This window comes from Rhinoraja longicauda, chromosome 2, assembly GCF_053455715.1.
Source record: "Rhinoraja longicauda isolate Sanriku21f chromosome 2, sRhiLon1.1, whole genome shotgun sequence".
Lineage (NCBI taxonomy): Eukaryota > Metazoa > Chordata > Chondrichthyes > Rajiformes > Arhynchobatidae > Rhinoraja > Rhinoraja longicauda.
In genome coordinates, this window is record NC_135954.1 from 92507165 (window position 1) to 92526071 (window position 18907).

General features: G+C 47.2%; 1 protein-coding gene across 1 annotated transcript in view; it reads right to left on the reverse strand.

The window, feature by feature from the left end:
• The window catches only part of LOC144607006 (tetratricopeptide repeat protein 21B-like), an 82260-nt gene that overhangs the window by 48894 nt on the left and 14459 nt on the right, over positions 1 to 18907 (reverse strand). Inside the window, exons 7-13 of the mRNA XM_078423539.1 lie at positions 17820 to 17977; positions 16435 to 16519; positions 12658 to 12756; positions 11296 to 11488; positions 9851 to 9948; positions 8698 to 8898; positions 6253 to 6382 (exon numbers count right to left, since the gene is read on the reverse strand). Of these exons, the coding sequence (XP_078279665.1) occupies positions 6253 to 6382; positions 8698 to 8898; positions 9851 to 9948; positions 11296 to 11488; positions 12658 to 12756; positions 16435 to 16519; positions 17820 to 17977 (964 nt within the window). The remainder of the gene's footprint in view (positions 1 to 6252; positions 6383 to 8697; positions 8899 to 9850; positions 9949 to 11295; positions 11489 to 12657; positions 12757 to 16434; positions 16520 to 17819; positions 17978 to 18907) is intronic.

Genomic DNA, 18907 nt, shown 5'->3' on the forward strand with positions numbered 1-18907 from the left:
GGGTGGGAAGGGGATTAGGGGAAAAGAGGGGAAAGGGACTCTGTGCACCATGAAGCCGCCCGAGGGTTACGACCTCGAGCGCATGGTGGCGGAGGTCCCGGCCGATCTGCAAGAGTGTGTGGGGAACAACCTGAACGCGTTTGCGACCCATAAACACGATTGTGGTAGGGTAGGTAGTTATAAGCCTGGAGCACAGGGGTCTACCACAGGGGCCAGCCCTGTGAGTGGGGACTCACAGCCAAGGATGAGGCAGGTCACGCAGACAGGCAAGGTTGCCTGCGTGAGGGGGGAAGACATTCTCCAGGAATGGAGGGTCTTGCGTTTTGGGTGGGTTTCAGATGAGGAAGGGCCTGATCAGCTCGACCAGGTGCTGGATCCCATTACGGAGGAAGAGGAGTCGGAGGGGGACGACAGTAACGTCCCCGACTCAAGCACCAGGAAGGCGAGGGTAGAGGGCGAAGGCTCACCACCTGTAGGTACAGGCAGGGTGAGGCCGGATGCCGCGGGTATACCCAGCACCAAGGGGGCAGAGCTGGATGAGGCGGGGCCAGGGTCGGCAGCTGCGGGGGGTACCCGAGCTGCGGCACGGCAGGAACCGTTCCTCAGCCAGGCTGTCCAGGGGGCAGTGCCTAAGGTGATTCTCCGTAGGTCCAGCAGGAAACCCCAACGTAGAAAGCTTTGGCCAGAGGTCAATCATGCCCCGAGGTACGGGAGCCAAGTGAGGAGGAGGGAGCTAACGTTTCAAAGGAGGCCTAGCCCCCGCCAGGCAGCGACAGGCTGCGGAGGATCAAAGGTGGGAGACAGCGCGGTGCAGCCGCAGGAGACGACCCGCTGCAGCCCTGACAGGGATTAGCTGAGCCGCCCTGGGAAGGCGGCGCTGTATTATATTTTAGGTAATATAGATAAGGATTAGGTAATATAGATAAGGATTAGGTATTTTAGATAAGGATAAGTAATTTAGATAAGGATAAGTATTTTAGATAAGTTTTGTGGGGATAGTTAGTTGTAAATAAAGTTGATGCGTCCAGGATGTGTGGGGTGCAGGCTGGGGGTCAAGAGACCCGCCCGCAGAGGCGTTAACAAAGCCAAGCGCTCCCCAAGAGGCTGGCTATACCATTTTTCTTTATCTGTTTTCTGGAGTGGAAGGAGGCACTCGTATGGTGGATCGTTGCCACGGCGATCGGATGTGGGTGGGCCTATCGGGGCCGCACCAAGGACATCATCATTTACGGCTGCTCCGGGGACACGGCTCCCATCGCGACCGATGGGACTGGAAGGAGAGAAGCGGAGGAGGTGGCTGGGATCGAACTCTTCAGAGTATTCCAGCGCCCCAGGCTTTGCTTATCGGGACACTTCGTTATTGTGCCCGAGAGTCAAGATCATCGCCCAAAAGATCAGCGCCACCGTTGGCAAAAGGATCTACCTGGTATGCACGGGGAAGGTCCCCGCGAGCAGGCGGTGGTGGCTGAGGAAAATGAGCAGGACAATGGCCAACTCCACTGTTGAGTGGGAGAGACTTGACAACGACACTCACAGGACTATTTCTGGGACTAAAGAACAGTTGAGTGTGTGTTGGGACAAATGGTGGGAACCGGATGAGGGGATTTATATGTGTATGTGGGGTTTAAGGTATCGTTGCCCCACGGGCAACAGCATATTTTTCCAGAGACAGTGGCAGGATGACGGTAAGGGGATGAGGTGGGATGTTAGCTCGCGGGCTTGTGGGGTCCCCCTTTCCCCGATTCCGGTAAACGCCACTGAACTCATCACACGACCACGCATAACACCTCCCACAGTTCCGCTGGCAGTAGCACAGGAGGGTGAGTGCCCAAAAACCACTAAGGGGCCCGGGAATGGCCTGGTACTGATACCGACTGACCAGGTATTGTACCAGGGGGTGCACTACGCGGTAGCCTCGGTGATCTTAAACCTCACCGAGGTGCGGTTGCCGGGGTGGTGCCCCAGGGAAACTGAAAGACTGTACCAGGTGCTACTGACCAACATGTTCCGGCAATTTTACGAGTTCGACCTTGCCAGTGTGGACAAGGAGAGCTTGTATAGCCAAGAGCCGGAGGACTGGGGTCAGACGGAGAGGCATAGGAGGGGTGTAGTGAATGATGTATTTACGGGCTTTAACACCGGGACATCTGTGGTCAACGCTCTAGATACCATGGAGCTGCAGACCCAGATTAACAGGTTAAAGTCGCAGTTAAAAGGCATCCTCACTGATGAGAACAAGGTCGTCGGGTCCGAGCTGCATGAGGACCAGGCAATGACACTACACCTGCGCGGGATAATTGCCGAGCTGGAAAGGCATGCCGGCACGGTGAACGCACTGATTAGGGAAGATCGGAACGCGTCCGATCAGGCAGCGCAAAATGAGGTGTGCATACTGTACGGGGCATGGTTGCTGGGCGAGGGCCGCAGCAACCTCGAGGACCTAAAGGAAGGATTGGTCCCGTCCTGGATCAGTAACAAACACCTACAGGCGCTGCTACCCTTTCAGAATGCGCTCACCCCGTGCCAGCTCAGGTTAGCGTCGGAGGCATACCCTGTTCCCGTAGATTGTGGCCAGTCAAACCACACAGTCATGGGAATAGTGGTGCGGATGCCAGTGTTGGGCAAGACGACAAGGCCCGCACCAGTGTACAGGGTGGAGAACATTGGAGTCATTCAGGGGGGAACCCATATTCGCTATGCAGCGGTCCCATCGCACGTCATCCGCTGGGAGCAGTCGATGACGGGTACTGACCTCTCGGGGTGTCGGAGCCGGGGAGCACATATCATATTGTGTCCTCAGCACTTGAATGCCTTTTCGGAACAGCAATGCGGGTTCAGGACTGCTGGCGCGAAACCTATGAATTGTACCATGGAGGCAATGGCACAGAGCCATGTGCCCCCACAGGTGGCATACATAGGGGGTGGTACCTATTGTGTTACCACTGCAGTGCAGTACTATCGACACGGACAGCACGGTTCGTGTCCGGTAAGAGACAGCAGCTTCTGTTTTAAACCCAGGGCAGAGGTTCAAGTGGCACAGCAGCGAATTGTCCCCATTCCTGAATCCTCCACGGTTCACCTAACTGTACAGGAAAACTTCACCGACCTGCAGCGATTTGTAGCGCATTTCGGGTACGCCATTCCCCCTCTCCCCGAACATCTCACAACCCTGTTAAAGGCAGTCGCCGTGTCACAAAGGCACTTTTACACCCTGGAGCAAAAGGCAGTAGAGATAGGGTCCGAAATATTAGACATCGTGATTCCACCATGGTGGGACCTGTTCACCAATATCGAGGTCCCGTCTTGGGTTAGGATAGCGTCACACGCATTAGTTGTGATACAAGCAGGGATAGTATTATATTTATTATGTGTAAAATGTAAAAGAGAGCAGCACCTCAATAACCGAGTATATCAAGGGGAATGGAGAGACCGTTACGTGCGGGTGGACGAGCAGGACCCAGCCGCAAGCTGCTAGGAGGACGGGCCCCCTCCGCACCGAGTGAACTGTGTTTTGTATTATCTTCGAATTTGTATCAAGAGTGATTGTGTAGGAATGTAAAAAAATGTATCGTTTTGCCGTTGTGTTGTTTTCATGTCCTACATTAAAGGTGACACCAGTAGGAGGATGGCGGAGGCATCGGCCTGGGACAAGGTGTAGGTGTATATGTCTGACATGAAAATGTACATACTGTGGCGGCACCCGGGGGCTAGGCCACTCCCTTGGTCATTCCACTCGGTGACCACACCCACTACAATACGTGTAATATAGTTTTGCCCGGGACACGGGCAGTAAAGGTCAGCCTAAAAGATGGGGACTGTACGTTCGCAATGGAACACTAGTTTAGTTAAAACCTCAGAGGTCTGGATGTGGAGAATCGGGAAAACATTGCTCAACCACATTATTTAATTGATTCGATAAGCTGGGGTTATGCAAATCAACAGGAGGGACTGTAAGGTTTGAGAAGTTTTCCCTCATTCGGAAAAGCAACACCAAAACCAAAGAGCTGTAGTTTGGACATTTTAAACGGGAGACTGGGGCTGATAGCGGAGAAAGGCTGCGGTCAGATTACCAAGGGATGTCACAATCTGTGGGTCCAAAAATGGCCGCAGGACCTCGTGACCAGCCACAAAAAGTAAAAACCTTACAACCCAGTCTCTAGGTTTCTGCAAAGCCAAGGCCAGAACAATGGATGGGTATTGGCCATGCAGAAACCTGCGAAACCAGGTCGAAGTCCAGACACTGGGGCGCTGACATCAGCATACTCACAATGCCCCAAGCCGACCTAAACAGTTCATCTCGTTAAGGGGGCACAATAGCCCATAGAAAACTACCTGGTAGGTGATGGGAAACCAGTTAAACCCATCACCTTGCAACGAAATACCAATTAACACCGTCTGGCCATCCCCGGTACCCCCGGACATAAGCGCAGATCAGAGAGAGAACTCATACATATCTTTTTGAACAAAGAGATTCCAAGATCTGGCGGGAGATAGGACGGGTCAGAATAGTATAACTGGCCACGACATTTGGGTTTTAAACTCAAGAAGAACTCGGTGCAAGAAGAAATACCGCAAGAAGGAAGTCAAACGGATGCAGGAAGAAGAAAAGACAGGCAAGAAGAACGAATGCAAGAGAGAGGAACAGGCACGCAACTCGAGAAGAAATACTGAAAACCGAACAGCCAGTAACCCCAGTAATAGCCCCATGGTGAGCATGTACCCCGATCTTACATATCCTGGACATAGTTTAGTGTAGAGGGGAGGGTGGTTTGAATAAACGGGGGTGTGTTAAAGAAATATGTGTTGGTCAATTTTGCGATGTGTCGTACGTTCCCCATCTTACAGTCGTGTATATGTCTTGTAGAACTGTGCGTTTTAGAATTCGGAGTAAAAAGGTATTCATGTATTCGGTATGTGTATTATAGATATGTCTTATAAAACTGTATAAGTATTCATGTACAATAGTCCCAAGCGCTAAATAAAAGCCTTTTCATTTAAACCCTGGTTTTCAAATCTGGTCTGGTGGAATTTTTCTGCACTATAAAAGCTCCTGCATCTAAGTCCAGTGTCTAGAACCGTAAGGGGCGAGTGGGTCGAACCACTCACGGGGAACCAGTGTGCGCGGCCTGGTCAAGGGATCAGAGCAAGGCACGGGGACCTTAGGTCGGGCGAAAGCTCGGCGCAGAAACCCCTTACAGTTATGTACAGGCAGATAAGAGTTGGTCTTGGCATCATGTTCGGCACAGACATTGTGGGCTGAAAGGGCCTCTTCGTGTGCTAAATCCAAAAAACATTTAAATTTTTTTGTCTCTTAAAATGCAAATTAAGGTTTTACACAAGAGTGGACACTCTTTTCCTCAGAATCAAAATCTCAGTCCATGTGTCCTAGATGTCCCATCTGGGATAGTTCCAATTGCCCACGTTTGGTCCATATCTCTCTCAACCTTACCTTTTCTTCACATACTTGTCCAAATATCTTTTAAAGGGTGTTAAAGGTACCTGCCTCAACTACTTTCTCTGGAATCTCCTTCCATATATCCACCACCCTCATGTGAAAAAGGTTGCCCCCTCGGATTCCTATTAAATCCTTTCCTTCCGAGTTTAAATTTGTCTTCTAATTCTTAATTCCTATACCCTTGGAAAAAAATATCCCATACCTTCCACCCTATCTATTCTTGTCATGATTGTATATGCCTCTGTAAAATCACCCCTCAGCCACCTGCGCTCCAAGGAGTAAAGTCCTAGCTTGCCCAACCTCTCATAGCTCAGGCCCTCGAGTCCTGGCAATATCCTTGTAAATCTGGTCTTCCAGTGTTGTTTTTATCCTCACTCTATGTTGTTGTAACCACCTTCCTAACTTTGGGATGTGGAAGGAGAATGGAAAAACCGGAGCAATTGGGAAGGTGCCAACCCCCTTCCCCACCTCCCAGTCACAAACTTCGCACAGACAGTGCTGGAGGTCAGGATTGAACCCAGGTCACTGGTGCTGTAAGGTCTGCTGTACTTCTGCAGCTCTCTTAATGCCATTAGAAACAGCCAGGAGGAATGAGTCTGCTGAAGGGTCTCGACCCAAAACGTCACCTATCCCTTTTCATCAGAGTTGCTGCCTGACCCGCTGCGTTACTCCAGCATTTTCTGTCTATCTTAGGAGGAATGAGCAGTGCATTTGTTTTAGCCAAGTGTATCTCATGGTCAGAGTGAGAATTTATTTAAAAAAATTAATAATATATCCATGACCAAAATTGTTCTTACCTGAGAGGTATCTAATTTGGGCCATAATGTACAGAACCTCCTTAATCCCAGGAGCTACCTTGAACACTGGCTCCAATATCATGGCAGACTGTCTTAGCAGAGGAGAAAGAGGTTGTCCTTGCAAAACAGACTGTGGAGAGCAATCGTGACTTAATTCACATTATACTTGATATGATCTTACGACATAGAGGGCCATTCAGCCCATCGAGTGTATGTCAACTTATAGAGCAATGTTATTTCCACCAGTGATTTTCCCCACAAACCATTCTCCCAACATTCCCACCTTCAAGAGGTACGGCAAGGTGATGCAGTGGCAGAGTTACTGCCTTACAGTGCCAGAAACTCATGTTCGATCCTGACTACGGGTGCTGTCTGTACGGAATTTGTACGTTCCCCCCCCGTGGTCATGTGGGTTTTTCTCTAGGTGTTCCAGTTTCCTCCCACACTCCAAAGACGTACAGGGTTTATAGGTTAATTGGCTTTGGTAACAATGTAAATTGTTCCTCGTGTGTAGGATAATGCCAATGTACGGAGTGATCGATGATCCGCACGGACTCAGTGGAACCAAGGAACTGTTTCCGCTCTGTATCTTGAAACTAAACTAAGCTAAACCGGGGACAATTTTACACTGGTCAATGAACCTTCCAGACCACATGTGGGAGTGAACCGGAGCACCTGGAGAGAATTCTCGAGGTCACAGGGAGAACATAGAAATATCTGATTACAGAGCACGTACAGGATCATACCCAAACTGCTGGAGTTGTGAGGCAGTGGCTCTATGCCACTGTGCCAGCCCAAACAGATTTAAAGACAGACTCTGCCATCACTAATAAATGGTAACTACAACAATAGGGGCCAATGGCATCGATTCTAATGAGCTGGACAGGTGGTGAAGGTGGCATTTGGCACACTTGCCCACATCGAGCAGAGCACTGAGTAGAGGAGTTGAGATATCATGTTACCACAAAATTGTGTACAAAATCATGAGAGAAATAGATCGGGTAGACGCACAGAACCTCTTGCCCAGAGTAGAGGCATCGAGAACCAGAGGACATAGGTTTAAGGTGAGGGGGGAATGATTTAATAAAACCCGAGGGGTGACTTTTTCACACAAAGGGTGGTGGATGTATGGAACGAGCTGCCAGAGGTAGTTTAGGCAGGTTTTATTAAATCATTCCCCCCTCACCTTAAACCTATGTCCTCTGGTTCTCGATGCCTCTACTCTGGGCAAGAAGCTCTGTGCGTCTACTCGATCTATTTCTCTCATAATTTTGTACACAATTTGTGGTAACATGATATCTCAACTCCTCTACTCAGTGCTCTGCTCGATCGCAACTTTTAAGAAACATTTATACAAGTAAATGGATAGGACAGGTTTAGAGGGATAAGGGCCAAACACAGGCAGGTGAGACTGGTGTGGATGAGTCATGTTGGTCTTTAAATCTTTCCTCCTTCACCTTAAACCTATGTCCTCTGGCTCTCGATTCCCCTACTCCGGGCAATGGGTACAGAGGGCGTTTACCAGAATAGTGCCTGGATTAGGAACTACAAGCTACAGGGAGGTTGGACAGACTTGGATTGTTTTCTCTTGAATGCTGGAGGTTGTGGTGAGACCTGATAGAAGTATATAAAATTATGAGAGGCAGGGATAGGGTAGACAGTCAGAACCTTTTTCCCCCGTATGGAAAAATCAAATACCAGAAGGCATAGCTTTAAGGTGAGATTGACAAAGTTTAAAGGGGATATGTGGGGCAAGTTTTTTTATTTATTTTTACGCAGAGGGTGGTGAGTACCTGGAATGCGGTGGAATTACAATAGGTATTACATTAGTGGCATTTAAGAGACTTTTGGATAGGTACGTGGATATGGAGGGATATGGGTTGTATGCAGGCAGATAAGAGTTAGTCTTGGCATCACGGTTGGCACAGAGGTGGGCCGAAGCGCCTGTTCTTGTGCTGTACTGTTCTACGTTCTTTTATGTAGAGACAATTCAGCCGCTGGTTTAAATATCCATCCAGCTTCTCTATCCAGGCACCACCACTGTCTGTGTACTCACAAGGAGTTGCTGAGTGTAGCAACTCACAAGGGTTCTTCAGCAACATTTCCAAAATTCATGACATCCATCATCTGGGAGAACAGGTGCATGAGAGAACACCTCTGACTCCAAGGTCACCTTCACAGCACACACCACCATAACTTGGAAATACATAATTGGTCCTTCACTGGTGCTGGATCTAAATTCTGGAACTGTCGACCCAGCAGCATGATATGTGGGTGGGGGCGGGTGGATCTTCATCAGAAGGACGGCAGTGATCTGAGGTGGCGACTCACCACCCACCTTCTCGAGGTGACTGGGAGTGGACAATAAATCACAGTCTTGTCAGCAGCACTAAATCCCACAAAAATGACTGTTTAAAATCTCCTTATGGTTCCCACAATTCTCACCTGGTCAGGACAAAGGGATAGAAGCTTCTTTACAATGTCCAGCAGGAACTCAGGGTTCAGCTTCTCAAAGTACTCCATACCGAGAGGAACGTCCTGCAGTGAGGTGAAGTGAATGTCCACAGCCTGGTTCAGGAACTTGACAATCACTTTTGGTTCTCTGCCTTTATTTGCTGCCAATACAGCTTGAAGATAAGCCAGCTCCTTTGAGAGGGGGAACATTTAAAAAAAATAATAAATGCTGTGCAAAGTGAGGCCCATTTTGGCACATGGATGATCCTGTCACAGAACATGTCAAGGAAAGGAGAGAAAGACACGCTTGGCCTGGTGTTGGGCCAAAAACTACAGACTCCTTGCGGAGTTGCCAAGTTGAGAATCATGGGGACAGTGTCTCTCTTCCTGGCAAAGGCTCTCTGGATGAAGCTTCATATCTGGCACACCGGTCTGAACCAAGCACAGTTAACTGCACACGCGGGAGACTGTAGATGCTGGAATCTGAAGGAGCCACAAACGTGCAGATGCTGGAACCTGGATCATCTGGGCCCAATGAGTTCCTCCAGCAGGATATTTGTTGCTTTAGTTGCCTGGACAATTTGACAATCCATGAAGAAAACTGTGAAATGGGCAGAAGGTTGAGGGCAGATTGTGTTGGTTTGGGTTGAGAGCAGATCATGTTGGTTTGGGTTGAGGGCAGATTGTGTTGGGTTGGGTTGAGGGCACATTGTGTTGGTTTGGGTTGAGGACAGATTGTGTTGGTATGGTTTGGGCAGATTATGTGGGCCTGAATTGATGGCAGATTGTATTGCGTTGGGTTGCGGGCAGATTGCGTTGGGGTGGATTTAGGGGAGATTGTGTCAAGGGACAAGAGAGACGTTTCAAGAGTGTTTAAGTGTCATATGTGCCGAAAACGGAACAATTAAATTTTTACTTGCCCCATCATAAGATGTCAGAAAACACAGTACTCAATAGATAACATAAACAAACAAAAAAGTCCAATAAACTAAAAAGAAAAAATAACATTAATTGGATCCTGTTAATTGTCCCTAGTAAGTAGGATAGAACTGGTGTAAGGGGATTGCTGGTCGGCATGGATTCGGTGGACTAAAGAGCCTGTTTCCATGCTGTATCTCTAACGTAAAACTAATCTCCTTCTTACCCCAGATGTTCCAATGAATTCTTGCACTTCCTTCAGGAACTCCAGCTGCTGCTCTGCATCTTCCAAATGCCCAAGCAAGATCTCAGCTCGTATTCTCCCTAAAGACAATAGACCCTTCTTAGCGCTCAGTCACAAAGTGTTTGTGAAAATTTAAGACCATTTCTTTATGTGCTTCATCAACTATATAAATAAATGTCTTTATTAATGAAAAAATAAATTCTACCCATTATGAATTTTAACTTATCTATAAATTAACAGGTTTCAATTTAAAGGAGTAGACACAAAATGCTGGAGTAACTTAGCAGGACAGGCAGCGTCTCTGGAGAGAAGGAATGGGTGACGTTTCGGGTCGAGACCCTTCCCCAGACTGATGTCAGGGAAGTGGACGGGACAGAGTTAGAACGTAGTCAGAAACAGTAAGACTGGTGGGAGAACTGGGAAGGGGGGAGGGGGGGGGATGGAGAGAGAGGGAAAGCAAGGGCTATTTGAAGTTAGAAAAGTCAATGTTCAGACCACTGGGGTGTAAGCTACCCAAGCAAAATATGAGGTACTGTTTCTCCAATTTACGCTGGGCCTCACTCTGACAATGGAGAAGGCCCAGGACAGAAAGGTCAGATTGGGAATGGGAGGGGGAGTTAAAGTGCTGAGCCACCGGGAGTTCAGGTAGGTTAAGGCAGACTGAGCGGAGGTGTTCAGCGAATCGATCGCCGAGCCTGCGCTTGGTCTTGCCGATGTCCAGGAATTGAGACCTGGAACAGCGGATACAGTAGATGAGGTTGGAGGAGGTGCAGCTGAACCTTTGCCTCACCTGAAAAGACTGTCGGGGTCCTTTGATGGAGTCGAGGAGGGAGGTAAAGGGACAGGTGTTGCATCTCCTGCGGTTGCGGGGGAAAGTACCTGGGGAGGGGGTGGTTTGGGTGGGAAGGGACGAGTTGACCAGGGAGTTGCGGAGGGAATGGCCTCTGTGGAAAGCAGAAAGCGGTGGAGATGGGAAGATGTGGCCAGTACTGGGATCCCCCACCCCTTTCTGTTTTCCGCAGAGACAATTCGCTCCGGAAATCCCTGATCAACTCGTCCCTTCCCACAAAAACCCACCCCCTCCCCAAGTACTTTCCCCTGCAATCGCAGCATGGGTTTCCTCCGGATGCTCTGGTACCTCCCACATCCCAAAGACATGCTTGGTTAGTAGGTTAATTAGCGTTCTGTAAATTGCCCCTAGCGTGTAGGGAGTAGATGAGAAAGTGAAATAACGTAGAACTAGTGTGAACGGGTGACCGACGGTCAGCGCGGACCTGGTGGGCTGAAGGGCCTGTTTCCGCGCTGTATCTTTCGATCAATTAATCAATCAAGACCCAGGGTGATAATTACAATGGGAAACATCAGTATCTCTAAACTCTATCTAAACTAAATTTCAGGCTCATAAATGGGGAACCCAGACCCATTACCTGTCACTGCTGGTATGTTGCTTTCGTCCAGTTTCATTGCCTCAGTGTACTGCTTTGCTGCGAGCCATGGTTTCTCCTGCAGAATCAGCTGGAATCCCAGCTCGGTGGCGATCTGCGAGTTGGTGGGGTCCAGGTTCAGCGCGTGTTCCACCAGATTGTGCACCTGGTCCAGGATGGTCTGGTTTCTCCCGCACTGGCAAGCGTACAAAATGCACAACAGGTCACATCTGCATCTACAAGAGGTCAGCTCCTAATGTATTTGTGGGGAAATTATTGTAGGCACAGCAGCGCAGCCAGTTGAGATGTTGCCTCGCAGAGCCAGAGTCCCGGGTTCAATCCTGACCTCGGGTGCTATCTGTGTGAAGTTTGCACATTCTCCCCGTGACTCTTTGGTTTCCTTCACCCAGTTGCAACACCTGTCCCTATACCTCCCTCCCTTGCGCAACTCCCTGGTCAACTTGTCCCTTCCCACCCAAACCACCCCCTCCCTAGGTACTTTCCCCTGCAGCCGCAGGAGATGCAACATCTGTCCCTATACACCCCCCCCTCGACTCCTTCCAAGGACTATAACAGTCTTTTCACGTGAGGCAGAGGTTCACTTGCACTTCCTCCAACCTCATCTACTGTATCCGCTGTTCCAGGTGTGGACTCCTGTATATCGGCAAGACCAAACGCAGGCTCAGCTCGGTCTGCCCAAACCTACCTGATCTCCCGGTTGTTCAACACTTTAACTCCCCCTCCCAATCTGTCCTTTCTGTCCTGGGCCTCCTCCATTGTCAGAGTGAGGCCCAGCGCAAATTGGAGGAACAGCACCTCATATTTTGCTTAGGTAGCTTACACCCCAGCGGCATGAATATTGATTTCTCTACTTCAAGTAGCCCTTGCTTTCCCTCTCTCTCCATCCCCTCCCCCTTCCCAGTTCTCCTACCAGTCTTACTGTCTCCGACTACATTTTATCTCTGTCCCGCCCACTCCCTTGACATCAGTCTGAAGAAGGGTCTCGACCCGAAACGTCACCCATTCCTTCTCTCCAGAGATGCTGCCTGTCCCGCTGAGTTACTCCAGCATTTTGTGTCTCTCTTCGATTTAAACCAGCATCTACAGTTCTTTCCTACACATAATTAAAAGTTATCTTTACGTAAAGGACAGAAGGGTTCCGACCCCAAACGTCACCTATTCCCTTTCTCCAGAGATGTTGCCTGACCCGCTGTGTTATTCCAGCATCTTGTTCCAATCTTTGCTAAATCTATTTTATTATCCAACACATTATTTAGAAAGTCAGAGAGATGACTTCTTCTAAATAAAGCGCTGGATAACAAAATCTAGTGGGTTGTTTTAGAGGAATAAATGTTGTTAACTTACCATTCTGCTTAATATAACAGCCACTTGGTTATAAAGCTTTGGATTTTGAGGTTCCCTTATCTCCAAGGCATTAATAAGTTGTTTCACACGCGTTTCAGCCTGCATTAATACATCGATTGTGTAAATTATGGTGCATTAAGAGCAAGATATGTAATATGATCACAACATAGAGCAGTACAGTTCAGGAATGAGCGCTTTGGGCCATAATGTTTATGCCAAACATGATGCCTAATGAAACTGTTCTCATCTGCCTGTACATGATCCATATCACTCCATACCCAGCACTTCCATGTGCCTCTCTAAAAGCCTCCACCACCCCCCCCTGGCAATGTGTTCTCCAGGCCCCTTCACATATGGTGTAAAAAAGACTGCCCCCCCCCCCTCTCACCTTATAGCTATGCCCCCTAGTGTTGAACATTTCCACCCTGGGGAAAAAAGTTTCTGACTGTGACTTAGGCGCAAGTGTGAATTGCCCCTAGTGTGTAGGTGGGTGGTGAAATGGCGTGGAGGTGAGGAGCAGGCTTGATAGCTATCGGTTACAGGGGGAAATTAGTGGGGCAATGGGCATTGGTCGAGGAGTTTGGCATTGGCTGGATGGGCTGAATGGCTTCCTTGTGTGTTGTAAGAAAATATCAAAATACCTCGTCAGCAATTTCCCATAATTCGACAAATTAAGTGTCACAGATGCACTGGATAACCTTTGTTGGGACAGCAGGTAACCTGGTCTCAAGGGCATTGATGCGCCCAATGCACTGAGTGAGGCAGGACATTACAGGAGTATTGGCAGCATTGGCAGAGATCGTTGTATCCTTTTATTCACAGGCTAGATCCCAGAGAACTGGAGAATAGCCAATGTCTTTTTTTTCCTTTATGAAGGAAGGGCAATAGGGATAATACAGCAAATTAAACCTGGCAAGTGTTATGTCAGTGGTAGGGAAATTATTGGAGAAGATGCTTAGAGATAGAAGGGTCTCGACCCAAAATGTCACCCATTCCTTCTCTCCAGAGATGCTGCCTGTCCCGATGAGTTACTCCAGCATTTTGTGTCTACCTTCGATTTAAACCAGCATCTGCAGTTCTATCCTACACATGCTTAGAGATAAGATTTACTTGCAACTTGAAAAGCTTAGACTTATTAGGGATAGGTCGGCACAGCTTGATATGGTCATATCTTATGAACCCAATTGAATTTTTGAGGCGATGAATGATGAGGATAGAGCAGTGAAGCATTCTACAAGGTTCCTCCAGGTAAGATGGTCCAGAAGATTAAGGAACCTGGATTTCATGGAGACTTGGTAGATTGGATTCAAAACTGGCTTGGCCATTAAAGCCAGAGGGTAGTGGAGAACTTACTAACTTTGTACAGACATCAGCCATAGTCAGGATGGAACCTGGGTCTTTGGTGCTGGAAGGTAGCAACTCTACCGTGTTATTCTGACTGGAGGTCAATGACCAGTGGTGTTCCTCAAGGACAGAACAAAATAAAAATGTAGGTAGGTTGATTTGGAAGTTTGTAGATGATATGAAAATGGGCAGGGTTGCGAATAATGAGAACGTTTTTCAAAGAATGCGGCAGGATGGATATATGGTGTTTAATCTGTACAGATGTTAATCTGTACATCCAAAGGTGTTGCACTTGGTCAAATGTAAGAGAAATGGCAGGACCCTCAGGAGCATGGATAGAGTCATAGAGTCATAGATTGATACAGTGTGGAAAACAGGCCCTTCGGCCCAACTCGCCCCCACCGGCCAACAATGTCCCAGCTACCCTAGTCCTACTTGCCTGCACTTGGTCCATAACCCTCCAAATCTGTCCTACCCATGCACCTGTCCAACTGTTTCTTAAACGATGGGATAGTCCCAGCCTCAACTCCCTCCTCTGGCAGCTTGTTCTATACACCCACCACCCTCTGTGTGCAAAGGTTACCCCTCGGATTCCTATGAAATCTTTTCCCCTTCACCTTGAACCTATGTCCTCTGGTCCTCGATTCCCCTACTCTGGGTAAAAGACTGTGCATCTACCCGATCTATTTCTCTCATGATTTTGTATACCTCTAAAAGATCTCCCATCCTCCTATGCTCCATAGAATAGAGACCCAGCCTACTCAACATCTCCCTGTAGCTCACACCCTCTAGCCCTGGCAACATCCTCAAATCTTTTCTGAACCCTTTCAAGTTTGATAATATCTCTCCTAAAACATGATGCCCAGAACTGAATACAATATTCTAAATGTAATCTCACCAACGTCTTACACAACTGCGACATGACCTCCCAACTTCTATACTTAATACTCTGACTGACGAAGGCCAAAGTGCCAAAAGATACTTTGACCACCTTATCTACCTGCGACTCGATCTTCAAGGAACCATGCACGTACTCCTTGATCCCTCTGCTCTACAACACTACCCAGAGGCCTACCATTTACTGTGTAGGTCCTGCCCTTGTTCGACGTTCCAAAATGCAACACATCGCACTTCTCTGTATTAAATTCCATCAACCATTCCTCTGCCCACCTGGCCAATCGATCCAGATCCTGCTGCAATCGTTCACAACCATCTTCAATATCTGCAAAACCACTAACTTTTGTATCGATGTAGAGGAAACTTGGGGTGCACGTCTATAGCCCCTGAATGGGTAACATAAATGGGCAGGGTGGCAAAGTAGGCTGACAGTATGATGGCCTTCATTGGCTGGGGCATTGAGTATCAAAGTCAGGTGGTCATTTTGCAGCTGTCTAAAACTTTGGTAAAGGCTACATTTGGACTATTGTGTGCTGTGTTGATTCCTGCATTACAATAAGGATATGGAGACTTTGGAGAGGGTGCAGAAGAGGATCACCAGAATCTTGCCTGATTAGAGAATATTAAAGGAGGGGTTTGTCATGCTTGGATTGTTTTCTCTGGAGCATTGGAGACTGAGGAGAGACTTAATAGAAGTATATAAAATTCTCTGCACTGCCAATGGAGATGGTGAAAGCAGAAATGATAGTGACATTTAAGAGGCATTTAACAGACACATTCACAGGCAGAGACTGGAGGAAAAAGGAACGTGCCCAAGGTTCCTCACTTGAGTAGGTCACCTTTTAGCCTCCAGATTATATGAAGGGAAAGTCCTCTCTTAAAAAGAACTGTGTGTCCATGCTTAGATTCCTAACGTTGCATGGAGTATGAAAGTGTACTTTGATGCTGTAGCAATCAGAGGGTCAGGCAGCATCTCTGGAGAGCATGGATAGGTGAAGCTTCGGGACAGCATCTTTCTTCATACAAGGGTAGCACGGTGGTGCAGGGGTAGAGTTGCTACCTTACAGTGCCAGAGACCCGGGTTTGATCATGACTACGGCTGCTGTCTGTATTGAGTTTGCACATTCTCCCTGTGACCAGGTGGGGTTTTTTTTCCGGGTGCTCCGGTTTCCACCCACACTCAAAAGACGTACGGGTTTGTATGTTAATTAGTTTCTATAAATTGTCCCTAGTGTGTAGGATAGCGCTAGTGTACTGGGTGATCACTGGTTGGCACGGACTCGGTGGGCCGAAGGGCCTGTTTCCACACTGTATCTCTAAAGTCTAAAGTCACTATCCATGTTCTCCAGACAGGCTGACTGACCTATTGAGTTACTCCAGCACTGTGTGTCTTTTTTTGAAAACCAGGATCTGCAGTTCCTTGTTCCTCATACATTAGGAGGAATGCTACTAATTGGGGATAAAAGCTCTTTTGTGCTTTTACATCCTGCTGACTCTGCCTCATTTAACATGACATGGAGCTCTTCAGCCACCCACCTCAGATTTTTCTCCCATTTTGCACATGGCATGGAGACACAAGAACAGCAATGCATCTACATTAGTCTCATCCTTCAGCATAATTCTGGTTTTAATGGGGAGAGAGAGAGAGAGAGAGAGAGAGAGAGAGAGAGAGAGAAGAACACAATCAAATTCGTTATTCCATCTATTTGCATGTCAAATAATCACACATACACTTTGTTTATAATTCCTAATTTTGTTGCCATTTCTGATATAAACATACAGAAAATTGCCATTACAACCTCAAAAAGATAATTTAATTTTCTTTAAATATTTTTAGATAGTTCTGCTAAACATGATTGTTGCATTCCTAAGGAACCCCAGTCTATAGAAAACCGCATTATGAATTCATTGGGGATTAGGGGTAGACTTTCAGACTCACAGTTACAAAGTTATTTTCAAAAATAATGGTCTTTTTAATAGCAAGTGTTTCATTTGTTACTGAAGGCTAAAAATACCAAAGGCTCTGCATGACATTATTTAATAGAGTATCATTGCACAAGTGTTATTGAATTGCGTGTCAGTTTTAATGGCTACCCCAGGTTAAAGCAGCTGCTGTGATCTTCGGAGACCAGTATATCCGATTACTGCAGGGAGGTTGCATTGAAACAGTTTAATCCAAGACAGTTTACTTTCTTTGTTTGTCAAGTTCCAAGCTAAATTTTAAGTGAGCACAAAGTGTTAGAGTAACTCAGTGGGTCAGGCAGCACATCTGAAGAAAAGAGATGGGTGAGGTTTCGGGTCCCAACCCAAAACGTCGCCTTTCCTTTATCTCCAGAGATGCTGCCTGACCCGCTGAGTTACCCTGGCACTTTGAGTCTAACTTTGGTATAAACCAGTATCTGCAGTTCTTTGCTCCTACATCCTAACTTTTAAGTAGTTCTCTGGCTCCTGATCACAATCATATTACAGCCAATTTGGCCCACGTAATGCAAGTCATGTTACCAGTTCATCGCTCGCATTATATCCAAATCATGTTATGGAAACCCACATTATAACAGAACTCGCCGTGTTCCAACTCTGTCCCAGATACCCGACTCGCACTCTGCACCCTGACCCATTCTCCCCAATCACCCATGCGAGCACTGGTACGCATTTTGGCTCGGTTGGTGATTCTGGAACAAATCCCAAGTGCATCCTCTGGTGGAGATTGCAAGTACATGGATCCTTAGGCAGTAAGCTAGCAGATAATGAGGATGCAAGGATTATGAAATAAAATAAACATATATACTGCCAGCAAAAGATTAATGCACAAAATAATTTAACCTTTGGTATTTAAATTATAATGCGCCTTAATCTGTGCCCTGCAGCACTTGTACTTTGGGCATACATCATTAAAGGAATTAACCCTCATCTATATTTACCGTTTTGCTGTTTCCAGGGTTTGGTCCCAGTTGTTCTGGGCCAAAAACAGTTTCATCTTCAGAATAAGTGCCGGCAGGAATGTGGGGTTGGTGGCAATAATCTGATTGACTGTTTCTAGGCCAACCAGGAAATTCTGCTTCTTCAGAAGGTAATAGACCTGTGGCTCAGAGAATGGGAGGGGTAGGAAGGGAGGAAGGCGACAATGAATGCAAAACTTAATTTATTTTATGTAACAGACTACTCTAAGCATCCACTTTAATTAATGTACAGGTTTAAAGTGAGGGGGGGGGGAGAAAGAATTAATAAGAAATTAATAAGAATTAATAAGAAAATGAGGGGGCATTTTTTTTACACAAATGATGGTGGGTGAATGGAACGAGCCGCTGGAGGAAGTAGTTGAGGCAGGTACTATCGCAATGTTTAAGAAACATTTAGACAGGTACATGGATAGGATAGGTTTAGTGGGATATACGCCAAATGCAGGCAGGTGGGACTAGTGTAGATGGGACATGTTGGTCGGCATGGGTAAGTTGGGCCAAAGGGCCACACAGTATGACTCTATATTCTACTTGGGTAGCTCACCCCAATGGTATGAGCTTTGAATTCTCCAATATTAAGTAAATAACCAATAATGCCTTGCCCCTTTTTCCCCGCCCTCTGTTCCATGTGCTCCACTTGGATGCGCTCCCATTTTCCCACTATCCCAACACCCTTTCCCATTCACCACTTCTCCTTCCACCTATATCCCTTTCTCTGGCTTCACATTTCACGCCTCATCTCTCCTTTTCTTAAACCACTTTGTCTCCTTTTCATCTCTGGCCTTTGTTCACCCATATTGTTGGGCAGGCTGGGATTTTAATCCTTGGAACGAACGCAAGAGGATAAGGGGTGATCACAGAGATGTACAATATCATGAGGGGAATAGATATGGGTAGAGTCTTTTACCCAAAGTAGTGGAATCAAGAACCAGAGGTCATGGGTTAAAGGTGAAATGCTGCATTTGCCTTCATTATAACAGGGCTTACTCCTTAAAAAGTAATTCCATAGCTTGGAAACACTTTGGGATATCTTAGGGAAACTCCAAAGG